At 59.1% G+C, this 12576-nt stretch overlaps 1 protein-coding gene across 2 annotated transcripts in view; it reads right to left on the bottom strand.

Moving 5' to 3' along the window:
- The window catches only part of LOC123369773 (syntaxin-1B), a 40444-nt gene that overhangs the window by 19322 nt on the left and 8546 nt on the right, over positions 1 to 12576 (bottom strand). For both annotated transcript variants that reach the window (XM_045015721.1, XM_045015722.1), the window contains exon 2: positions 3286 to 3360. In XM_045015721.1, the coding sequence (XP_044871656.1) occupies positions 3286 to 3360 (75 nt within the window). The remainder of the gene's footprint in view (positions 1 to 3285; positions 3361 to 12576) is intronic.

Genomic DNA, 12576 nt, shown 5'->3' with positions numbered 1-12576 from the left:
GGGCTGCAGGGAGAGGGTGGGGGGCTCGGTGGGGGGAGCCGGGCTGCAGGGAGCGGGGTGGGGGCTCGGCGGGGGGAGCCGGGCTGCAGGGAGCGGGGTGGGGGCTCGGTGGGGGGAGCCGGGCTGCAGGGAGTGGGCAGGGGGTTCAGTGGGGGGTGCCGTGCTGCAGGGAGAGGGGTGGGGGCTAGGTGGGGGGAGCCGGGCTGCAGGGAGTGGGCAGGGGGCTCGGTGTTGGGAGCCGGGCTGCAGGGAGCGGGGAGGGGGCTCAGTGGGGGGAGCCGGGCGGCAGGGAGTGGGCTGGGGGCTCGGCGGGGGGCGCCGGGCTGTAGGGAGTGGGCAGAGGGCTCAGTGGGGGGAGCCGGGCTGCAGGGATCGGGGCGGGGGGGCTCAGCGGGGGGAGCCGGGCTGCAGGGAGCGGGCGGGGGGGCTCGGCGGGGGGAACCGGGCTGCAGGGAGCGGGGCGGGGGCTCGGCAGGGGGAGCCGGGCTGCAGGGAGAGGGTGGGGGGCTCGGTGGGGGGAGCCGGGCTGCAGGGATCGTGGTGGGGGCACCGCGGGGGGAGCCGGGCTGCAGGGAGCGGGGGGGGGGGTCGGTGGGGGGAGCCGGGCTGCAGGGAGTGGGCAGGGGGATCAGTGGGGGTAGCCGGGCTCCAGGGAGCGGGCTGGGGGCTCGGGTGGGGGAGCCGGGCTGCAGGGAGTGGGCAGGGGGGTCGGGGGGGGGAGCCGGGCTGCAGGGAGCGGGGTGGGGGCTCAGTGGGGGGAGCCGGGCTGCAGGGAGTGGGCTGGGGGCTCGGCGGGGGGCGCCGGGCTGTAGGGAGTGGGCAGAGGGCTCAGTGGGGGGAGCCGGGCTGCAGGGAGCGGGCGGGGGGGCTCGGCGGGGGGAACCGGGCTGCAGGGAGCGGGGAGGGGGCTCAGCGGGGGGAGCCGGGCTGCAGGGAGTGGGCAGGGGGCTCGGCGGGGGGAGCCGGGCTGCAGGGAGCGGGGCGGGGGCTCGGCGGGGGGAGCCGGGCTGCAGGGAGTGGGCAGAGGGCTCAGTGGGGGGAGCCGGGCTGCAGGGAGCGGGGCGGGGGCTCGGCGGGGGGCGCCGGGCTGTAGGGAGTGGGCAGGGGGTTCAGTGGGGGGTGCCGGGCTGCAGGGAGTGGGGCGGGGGCTCGGCGGGGGGAGCCGGGCTGCAGGGAGCGGGGCGGGGGCTCGGCGGGGGGAGCCGGGCTGCAGGGAGAGGGTGGGGGGCTCGGTGGGAGGAGCCGGGCTGCAGGGAGCGGGGCGGGGGCTCGGCAGGGGGAGCCGGGCTGCAGGGAGAGGGTGGGGGGCTCGGCGGGGGGAGCCGGGCTGCAGGGAGCGGGGCGGGGGCTCGGCGGGGGGCAACGGGCTGCAGGGAGTGGGCAGAGGGCTCAGTGGGGGGTGCCGGGCTGCAGGGAGCGGGGCGGGGGCTCGGAGGGGGGAGCCGGGCTGCAGGGAGTGGGCAGAGGGGGCTCAGTGGGGGGTGCCGGGCTGCAGGGAGCGGGGCGGGGGCTCGGCGGGGGGAGCCGGGCTGCAGGGAGTGGGCAGAGGGGGCTCAGTGGGGGGTGCCGGGCTGCAGGGAGCGGGGCGGGGGCTCGGCGGGGGGAGCCGGGCTGCAGGGAGTGGGCAGAGGGGGCTCAGTGGGGGGTGCCGGGCTGCAGGGAGCGGGGCGGGGGCTCAGCGGGGGGAACCGGGCTGCAGGGAGAGGGTGGGGGGCTCGGTAGGGGACACTCCCCCTGGTATTCCATGCTGGCCCCAATGCCCTCACGCAGCACTAGGGGGCGCTGTGCTAAGGCCCTGGATCTTGTCCCATATCGCCCCCTACCTAGCACCATGCTGTTCTGCACACTTTGCTATTCCTCCTCCTGCCCCCCTCCTCCCGCCGTGGCTGCACAATTAACTAGGCCACGTGTGTAATTTACGACACCACCACCTGCGTGCGAAGGACAAACTGCATCATTAGTGAGCTCCGTCGCCTATTAATCAGCCTGTCTGAATATTAATGAGGCCAGCTGCGCACTAATTCAGAACCACCTGCCTGGGCAGGAGTTATTTCAGGTTACACAGAAACACCATGTCGTGAGCGAACGGGCTGAGATGCAGCTGGGTCTGGGGTGTGGCAGCTGGGTGAGGAGTAGGAGTTGCCAACTGTCTAATCACACAAACCCAAACAGCCTTGCCCCACCCCCTGCCCCCCCATCCCTGAGGCCCCACCCCTGCCTCGCCCCTTCTCCAAGGCCCTGCCCTGCTCACTCTATTTCCCCTCCCTCCATCACTTGCTCTCCCCCACCCTCGCTGACTTTCACTGGGCTGGGGCAGGGGCTTGGGGTATGGGAGAGGTGCAGGCGCTGTGGGCGGGGGCCATGGGGTTTGGTGTGTGGGTGGGGGCTCTGGGCTGAGCCGGGGGCTGGGGTTTGGGGTGCTGGTGGGGGCTCTGGGTTGGGGGTGGGGGTTGGGGTCTGGGAGGGGGTGGAGGGTTCAGGCTCTGGGAGGGGGCTTAGGGCTGGGGAAGGGGTGCAGGAGGGGGTGGGGGTGTGGGCTCTGGGAGGGAATTTGGGTTCAGGAGGGGGCTCCGGGCTGGGGCAGTGGGGTGTGGTGCGGCCAATGGAGCTGCCTTAGTCCCGCTGCACCACTGACTGGCAGCCGCCCAAGGTAAACTGGGCCAGAGGGCTCCGCGCGCTGCTCCCGGAAGTGGCCGGCAGATCCCTGCGGCCCCTGGGGGTGGGGCAGGGGACTCTGCGCGCTGCCCTTGCCTGCAGGCACTGCCCCCGCAGTGCCCATTGGCTGCAGTACCCAGCCAATGGGGTCTGCGGAGTCAGTGCTTGGGGCAGAGGCAGACCCCCCACCCCTTAAACTAAAAATACAGAGATATACCTGTCTCATATAACTGGCAGAGACCTTGAAAGGTCATTAAGTCCAGCCCCTGCCTTCACTAGCAGGACCAAGTACTGATTTTTCCCCAGGTCCCTAAATGGCCCCCTCAAGGATTGAACTCACAACCCCGGGTTTAGCAGGCCAAGGCTCAAACCACTGAGCGATCCTGCCCCCCTCACCCTTCCATGGGCTGTAGTGCCATGTCAGCAACTTCCGGGAGGGATGTGGAGCCAGGTCAGGCAAGGAGCCAGCCTTGGCCTCGCTGCACCGCTGGACTTTTCGCGCCTAAAATCTCCCGGTTTGGCTTCACCGGGAGATAGAGCCCGATTCCGGGAGACTCCCGGTGAAACTGGGAGGGCTGGTAACCCGAAGCAGGACACGACTCATATGAATAGCAGCCCTTCGTCTCTTACCTGTTCGAAGAATTCGTCCATAAAATGATCCCGGTCCACATGAACCACCTCTTCTTCATCGTCACTGTCTTTGGCCTGGAGGGGAGAGAAGAGACGAGATTAGACGCCCCGCTGTCTCCCCCAGATGCACACAGATCCCAGCCACCATCTTAGAGCAATTTGCAGGGTGGGCAGGTATGTATCACACAACCCAGCCCTGAGATGCAGCCACCTCTGGGGCGGGGCAGCTGGGGAACAGCCGCACAGCGCCGCCGCCTAGGGATGGCTCACCCAGTGCTGAGATGCAGCCGTCTCTGGGGTGGAGCACAGCAGGTGTCCTACAATTTAGGACATAAAATGAAGAAAGATATGGCCTGTGCCCTTCAACGCCAATCTGCAATTCCCCCATGCTCTTCAAGCCCTGAGCTCCCCCACCCACGATTATGCTGAAACACCCATTATCTATCTATCTATCTATCTATCTATCTATCTATCTATCTATCTATCTATCTAGCTTGAATTAAAGATGAATCCTTTGTTAAAGATAATGTCATGCAATGAAACTCCAGGAATTCATCCAACCAAAGTTGGCAACCCTACTTTGGGGTGCTGCGCTATACACCACATTGCCCACAAGGTGGCCTTCAAGGCCTACAAAGGCCAACAGAGCCTGGTCCTGGAGTAGTTTGTTGGCTGGGCAGGGAGGCTGAATCTTGGGAGAGGGGAAAAATTGAGACCCTGGCTTTGACCCTCTTTAGGCCAAAAGCCACTGATTGCCAATCCTTTCAGGGAATAGGGACCAATGCTCCCCACTAAAGACAGGGGTGACTGCGGGGGGTCCTGCATCCACCCCCAGTTAACATGGGGCCATGCTGTGTCTGTTTTTGGCAGAAGAGGAGGGAGGCGGGATGTGGGAGGCAAGAGATTAAGAGGAGGGGTCCCCCTAAATAATGTCACTGGGGTTCCCCATCCATCCTTCCCCACCAAACACAAAATCAGCCTGGCCTAAGAAAGGAACAGATCTGCTACAACAGCTGGGGAAACTGAGGCTCAGAGTGCCAAAGGGGTTGGAACAAGGTCATGCAGTGCTTAGACTAGACTAGAACCCAGCAGTCCTGCCCCCCCTCCCTGCTCTAACCCACCAGACCCCACTCCTCGCCCAGAGCCAGGAGTAGAACCCGTGTGTCCTGACTCCCAGCCCCACCTACTCTATCCCACTACACCCCACAGATAGAGGGGTGTGTGTATGGAGATGGATAGACAGATGTTTGTTTAGGAGGATAGGTAGATGTATCTATAGAATCACAGGCCTGGAAGGGACTTCGAGAGGTCGTCTAGTCCAGTCCCCTGCACTCATGGCAGGAGTAAGTATTATCTAGATCATCCCTGACAGGTGTTTGTCCAACCTGCTCTTAAAAATCTCCAATGATGGAGATTCCACAACCTCCCTAGGCAATTTATTCCAGTGCTTAACCCCCCCAGACAGGAAGTTTTTCCTAATGTCCCACCTAAACCTCCCCTGCTGCAATTTAAGTCCATTGCTTCTTGTCCTATCCTCAGAGGTTAAGAAAAGCAATTTTTCTTCCTCCTCCTTGTAACAACCTTTTACATACTTGAAAACTGTTCTCATGGCCCCTCTCAGTCTTCTCTTCTCCAGACTAAACAAACCCAGTTTTTTCAATCTTCCCTCGTAAATCCTGTTTTCTAGACCTTTAATCATTTTTGTTGCTCTTCTCTGGACTTTCTCCAATTTGTCCACATCCTTCCTGAAATGTGGTGCCCAGAACTGCCCACAATACTCCAGTTGAGGGCTAATCAGTGTGGAGTAGAGCGGAAGAATTACTTCTCGTGTCTTGCTTACAACACTCCTGCTAATACATCCCAGAAGGATGTTTGCTTTTTTTGCAACAATGTTACACTGTTGACTCATATTTAGCTTGTGGTCCACTATGACCCCCAGATCCTTTTCCACAGTTCTCCATCCTAGGTAGTCATTTTCCATTGTGTGTGTGTGCAACTGATTGTTCCTTCCTAAGTGGAGCACTTTGCATTTGTCCTTAATGAATTTCATCCTATTTACTTCAGACCATTTCTCCAGTTTGTCCAGATCATTTTGAATTTTCATCCTATCCTCCAAAGCACTTGCAACCCCTCCCAGCTTGGTACCGGCCACAAACTTTATAAGCGTACTCTCTGTGCCATTATCTAAATCATTGATGAAGATACTGAACAGAACCGGACAGTGGTGTTGGAACATTTTTAATAGTGGGGGTGCTGAAAACCAGCCCCCTTACCCCTATATACTCCCCCCCCCGAGCTGAGGCCGGGACCCTCGGTGTGCGGGGCTGGCAGCCGGGATCCAGGGTGCACGGGGCGGCAGCTGGGACCCCGGGTGCGGGGCTGGCAGTCAGGAGCCCTGGGGTGCTGCAGCATCCCCTGCACCCCTAGTTCCCGTGCCTATGGAACCAGACTCAGAACTGAACCCTGCAGGACCCCACTTGTTATGCCCTTCCAGCATGAGTGTGAACCACTGATAACTACTCTCTGGGAACAGTTTTCCAACCAGTTTTGCACCTATGTATCTAGTTCTCTCTCTGTCTCTACTGAGATCCAGATCTCTCTGCAACTCTGATGTAGATTGGCTTAAAAAACAAGGAGTCCGGTGGCACCTTAAAGACAAACAGATTTACTGGGGCATAAGCTTTCGTGGGTAAAAAACCCACTCCAAATAAATCTGTTAGTCTTTAAGGTGCCACTAGACTCCTCGTTGTTTTTGTGGATACAGACTAACCCCAGATACTTAGCTCAGCTAACTACAGACTCCTTTACCTAGGCCAGTGGTTCTCAACCAGGGGTACGTGTACCCCTGAGGATACACAGAGGTCTTCCGGGGGTACATCAACTCATCTAGATATTTGCCTAGTTTTGCAACAGGTTACATAAAAAGCACTAGCAAAGTCAGTCCAACTAAAATTTCATACAGACAATGACTTGTTTATACTGCTCTATATTCCATACACTGAAATGTAAGTACAATATTTATATTCCAGTTGATTTAGTTTATAATTATATGGCAAAAAGGAGAAAGTCAGCAAGTTTTCCATACTAGTGGCTGTGACACTATGCGTATTTTGATGTCTGGTTTTGTAAGCAAGTAGTTTTTAAGTGAGGTGCAACTTGGGGGTAGGCAAGACAAATCAGACTCCTGAAAGGGGGACAGGAGTCTGGAAAGTTTGAGAGGCTTTGAAGCATTACATTTTTATTGGTAAACATCGATTTCACCGTGCACACACACACATCAATGACAAAAAAAACATTTCCATCCATAACAACTGAAACGGACAGCTGGCAAAGTAAGGAAGATGCTGCCTGAGAGGGGAGTTTGATTTAAGTAGACTCCTATGCGTTGACATGGGATGTGGACAACTTGCGTTTTAACGGTTACAACGCTTTCTGAATCTCAGCGTCTCCTGCCATTAAATAATTATGGTCTCGTGGCCCCAGGGAATTTCCCACAACTCTGAAAATTGAAATCAATACAAATACAAAAAAATTGCTTAAACCCCATAATTGTGTGCACCTGTTAAAATTTAAATAGATAAAAATCGGGAAAAAAAGGCTTAAAAATAAACATCAAAATTATTTTAAAAAAATCAAATTCTTCCAACCCTACCTTTATCTATCCATCCCTATACACTTCCATCTCTTCCCACTACACACATCTATCTATCTATCTATCTATTCCATGCTCCTCAATTCCACAGCCCCTCAAGCAGCCCTGTCTATGCCACGACTACACTCCACTTACATAAGATGCTTTCCAAACTTGATCTAACCCCAGGCGACATGTTCTGGAGTAGCGCTGTGGAAACGTCCCCCTGGGTGGGCTCTGCTCCCTGTACAGAGACCCAGTGCAGCAGGGAGCGTATTGGCCTGGGCCGAGGGGTCCCACCCCAGAGCTGGGGGGGAGACAGATCCACCCCCCTGAAGCTGGAGAGAGATGGGGTGTCCCAAAGGTGCTCCGGGAGGGAGGGGTCTGGGATCGAGGCATGGAGGGGTGAAGATGGGTTGGGGAGGGGCTGTGGCTGAGGCTGTGGCTGTGTGTCTCTCTCCTGGAGGGCATTCTGGCTCGCATCTCTCATGCGTCTCCTTCGCTCCAAGGTCACTGCTTGGTGTGTTGGAGCAGTGACATAACACACACGCTCTGGTGGCTGCGGGAGGGGGGCGGAGGGCAGCGCATCCTCTGCTTGGGGGACTATCACATTCCCATTGTCCTTCCAGGAACCCGTCATCCCCAAAATAACCTGCCTCCGGAGTGGCGTCAGCGCTGACCCAATGCCCCAGGGCGGCGCTAGGGGGCGCTGTGCTGCAGGGCGCAGCATGGGATCAGCAGGGGGCGCTCTCCCCTGGCGGTCAGGGCTGGCCCCAGTGCCCCAGTGCGGCACTAGGGGGTGCTGTGCTGCGGGGAGTGGGGTGTTCGAGATTCAGGTGTCCTCCTTATAGCCTCTATTGTCATACAGGGAGGAGGGGTCCCCCCAAAACATAGCTAGACTGCTCCCTACTCCTTGTTCTCGCCACCGTTAGCCTGTCTGGCCTTCCAGTGCCCCATCTCTCCTCCTGACCCCTCCCTAGAGAGGAACCATCCATACCCTGTCACCAGCCTGCCCAGCCATACGACACACAGGCTCTGTGTGTGTGTGTGTATTTGTGCCTGGGCTTATGTGTGTGTGTGGCTTTCTGCCTGTGTCTCAGATTGTGGGGGGAGGGGTGTCGGTGGTTTAATGCATAAGAGTGTGTGTCATGTTGTGTATTTGTGGGGGGGTGTCTCTGTAGGTGTGTGCTTGTCTGTGTGGGTCTGTGTTTGGCATCGCTCTGCACGCGACTGTGATTTTGTGTGCTTGCATATCTGGTTGTGTGCCCGTTTGTCGGTTTCTGTGGGCATCCGGTTTCTGTGTCTCTGTAGTAGTAGGTTTGTGTGTCTGTGTGTGTTTTTGCCTGTTCTCTGCGTGTGGCTGTGGCTTTTTCTGCACATCTGTGGTTTGTATCTGGGTGTCGATTCACGAGAGACGCTGTGTGTGTGTGTGTGTGTGTGTGTGTGTGTGTGTGTATGTCTGCAGGCCGGCGTGTTTGCCTGATTGTGTGCTTTTGTGCACACCTGCGGCTTTGTGGCTGTGAGTCAAAATGCCACAGATGTATCCCAGCATGTGTTTGTGTGGCTGTGTATTGTGTGTGTCAAGGCATCCCTCTGCCTTTGACTGTGCATCTCTAGCCTTGCGGCCGTGTGTCAGTCGGCGCGCGTGTGTTGTTTGGTGCTGTGCAGGAGCCGTGCTTGTGCTGGTGTCAGTGTGTCTCTCGGTGTCTGTCTGTACAGCCTGTCAGTCTCCAGTTCCCTGCCTCTGCAGCTCTGTGCTCAGGCCGGCCTTCTGCTGCAGCATCATGCAGGGATCGCCGTCACGGGCAGCCTGCAGCACGGACAGGCAGGGAAGATGGGGGTGCTGCGGGGAGCCAAAGGATTCAGCCCCTGCAACCAGGGGAAAGTCCAGGCAGGGTTCGGGATGGGAGCAGGGGGGGAGATGGATGACTTAAGGGGTACTGGGGGGATGTTCAAATTGTAGCGAAAGTGATGGAAATCCAGAGCTCTGAGAGGGGAGTGGGGTCTAGTGGGTTAGAGCGGGGGGGGGGGGGGGGGCTGGGAGCCAGGACTCCTGGGTTCTATCTCCAGCTCTGGGAAGGGAGTGGGGTCCACTGGGTTGGAGTAGGGGCAGGCTGGGAGCCAGGACTCCTGGGTTCTCTCCCCGACTCTGGGGGTGGAGTGGGGTCTAGTGGGTTACAGCATGGGGAGCTGGGAACCAGGACTCCTAGGTTCTCTAGCAGGGGAGTAGGGTGAAGTGGTATAAGCAGGGGTGTCCCCCCATTTTGGCCATTAAACAGCTACCACACCCCACCCCAGGGGCAGCTGCATCTCAGTGCCAGGGGAGCGATTCTGACGTGCCCCAAAGCGCTGGGCTGCTTCTGCGGAGTAATTCTTGATCATAATTAGAGCTATCGCTCCCGTTCTCCCCCCGCGCTCTCCCAGCCCTCGAGAGGCGAGCGGCATATTTAGCAGCACTGCCCTCCCCTCGCTGGCTGAGGAAAACCCAGCGCGCCAGCGTCACAACACTGGGCTAAAAAAAGACTCCACTGGCCAAATACAGAGCCACTTAAACAGCTTAATGGCTGCATGCACTGCTACTGCTGCCCTGCTCCTTCCACCCGCAACGGGTTCTCCCCCATAGCCCACCTCTGCTCTAACCACAAGACCCCACTCCCCTACCACAGACAGCACAGAACCCATGAGTCCTGGCTCCCAACCTGTTCTAACCCATTAGACCCCACTTTCTCCCCAAAGGGTTGTGTTTGGGAGGGACAGAGAGAGGGAGCGGGGTTATGGGAAGAGAGAGAGAGAAAGAGAAAGGAGGCTTATGGGGATGGAAGGATAGACAAAAAGATAGATGGGGTGTGTGGGGATGGATAGATGGATGGATAGACAGAGGGGGTATATGGGGATGGATGGATAGATAGACAGAGGGGGTATATGGGGATGGATGGATGGATGGATAGATAGATAGACAGAGGGGGTATATGGAGACGGATGGATGGATAGATAGACAGAGGGGGTATATGGGGATGGATGGATGGATGGATGGATAGATAGATAGATAGACAGAGGGGGTATATGGAGATGGATGGATGGATAGATAGACAGAGGGGGTATATGGGGATGGATGGAGGGATGGATGGATAGATAGACAGAGGGGGCATATGGGGATGGATGGATGGATGGATGGATAGACAGAGGGGGTATATGGAGATGGATGGATGGATGGATAGATAGTCAGAGGGGGTATATGGAGACGGATGGAAGGATAGATAGATAGACAGAGGGGGTATATGGGGATGGATGGATGGATAGATAGATTGGGTATATGGGGATGGATGGATGGATAGACAGAGGGGGAATATGGGGATGGATGGATGGATGGATAGATTGGGTATATGGGGATGGATGGATGGATAGACAGAGGGGGAATATGGGGATGGATGGATGGATGGATAGACAGAGGGGGTATATGGGGATGGATGGATGGATAGATAGACAGAGGGGGTATATGGAGACGGATGGATGGCTAGATAGACAGAAGGGGTATATGGAGACGGATGGATGGATAGATAGACAGAGGGGGTATATGGAGACGGATGGATGGACAGATAGACAGAAGGGGTATATGGAGACGGATGGATGGATAGATAGACAGAGGGGGTATATGGAGACGGATGGATGGCTAGATAGACAGAAGGGGTATATGGAGACGGATGGATGGATAGATAGACAGAAGGGGTATATGGAGACGGATGGATGGATAGATAGACAGAGGGGGTATATGGAGACGGATGGATGGCTAGATAGACAGAGGGGTATATGGGGACGGATGGATGGATAGATAGACAGAGGGGGTATATGGAGACGGATGGATGGATAGATAGACAGAGGGGGAATATGGGGATGGATGGATGGATAGATAGACAGAGGGGGTATATGGAGACGGATGGATGGATAGACAGAGGGGGAATATGGAGATGGATGGATGGATAGATAGACAGAGGGGGTATATGGAGACGGATGGATGGATCTTCCAAACCTTCTAATCTCCCCTCTCTGACCCCGTCCTAAAGGGGACCCAGAGCCCCTGCTCCCTCCCTGCTGGGTGACCCAGATTCATTCCCTGCTCCTGTCCGGTCTGTCCATCCACTACCCTGGGGGTCCCAGCCCCACAGTGCAAGGCTGGCAGGACCCAGCAGCCGCCTCTAGCACCAGATGTGGCCCAGGGCTTAATCTGTAATGAGAGAGGTGCCAGGGCACAAGCAATTTTTTTGACATTCATAAAAGATGCAGCGAGTCCAGAGGTGCCCGGGCTCTGAACTGCCAGGCCCGGAGGTGCCGGGGCTCTGAACTGCCAGGCCTGGCGGTGCCGGGGCTCTGAACTGCCAGCCCGGAGGTGCCGGGGCTCTGAACCGCCAGGCCCGGAGGTGCCGGGGCTCTGAACCGCCAGCCCGGAGGTGCCGGGGCTCTGAACTGCCAGCCCGGAGGTGCCGGGGCTCTGAACTGCCAGGCCCGGAGGTGCCGGGGCTCTGAACTGCCAGGCCCAGAGGTGCCGGCAGGGCCGGCTCCAGACCCCAGCGCGGCAAGCACGCGCGTGCTGGACCAGTGGACCTGCCGCAGTCATGCCTGCGGGAGGTCCACCGGAGCCCCGGGACGACCGGACCTGCCACAGGCATGACTGCGGAGGGGGCGCTCGTCCCGCGGCTCCAGTGGACCTCCCGCAGGCATGACTGCGGACGGTTCGTTGGTCCCGCGGCTCGGCTGGACCTCCCGCAGGCATGCCTGCGGCAGCTCAACCGGAGCCGCCGGACCTGCGAACCGCCCGCAGCTGCGGGAGGTCCAGCCGAGCCGCGCGACTAGCGGACCCTCACCAGTCAAGCCCGGGGAGGTCCGCTGCTCCCGGGGCTCCCGGGCGCCTCCCGCGCCTGACTGCTTGGGGCGGCCAAAAAGGTAGAGCCGCCCCTGGGTGCCGGGGCTCTGAACCGCCAGGCCCGGAGGTGCCGGGGCTCTGAACCGCCAGCCCGGAGGTGCCGGGGCTCTGAACCGCCAGGCCCGGAGGTGCCGGGGCTCTGAACTGCCAGGCCTGGAGGTGCCGGGGCTCTGAACTGCCAGGCCCGGAGGTGCTGGGGCTCTGAACTGCCAGGCCCGGAGGTGCTGGGGGGCTCTGAACTGCCAGGCCCGGAGGTGCCGGGGCTCTGAACTGCCAGGCCTGGAGGTGCCGGGGCTCTGAACTGCCAGGCCCGGAGGTGCCGGGGCTCTGAACTGCCAGGCCTGGAGGTGCCGGGGCTCTGAACTGCCAGGCCCGGAGGTGCCGGGGCTCTGAACTGCCAGGCCCGGAGGTGCCGGGGCTCTGAACTGCCAGTCCGGAGGTGCCGGGGCTCTGAACTGCCAGTCCGGAGGTGCCGAGGCTCTGAACTGCCAGGCCCGGAGGTGCCGAGGCTCTGAACTGCCAGGCCCGGAGGTGCCGGGGCTCTGAACCGCCAGGCCCGGAGGTGCCGGGGCTCTGAACTGCCAGCCCGGAGGTGCCGGGGCTCTGAACCGCCAGGCCCGGAGGTGCCGGGGCTCTGAACCGCCAGGCCCGGAGGTGCCGGGGCTCTGAACTGCCAGTCCGGAGGTGCCGGGGCTCTGAACTGCCAGGCCCGGAGGTGCCGGGGCTCTGAACCGCCAGGCCC

Source organism: Mauremys mutica, chromosome 4, assembly GCF_020497125.1.
Source record: "Mauremys mutica isolate MM-2020 ecotype Southern chromosome 4, ASM2049712v1, whole genome shotgun sequence".
NCBI classification, from domain to species: Eukaryota; Metazoa; Chordata; order Testudines; family Geoemydidae; genus Mauremys; species Mauremys mutica.
This window is presented reverse-complemented; position numbering and strand designations above follow the sequence as displayed.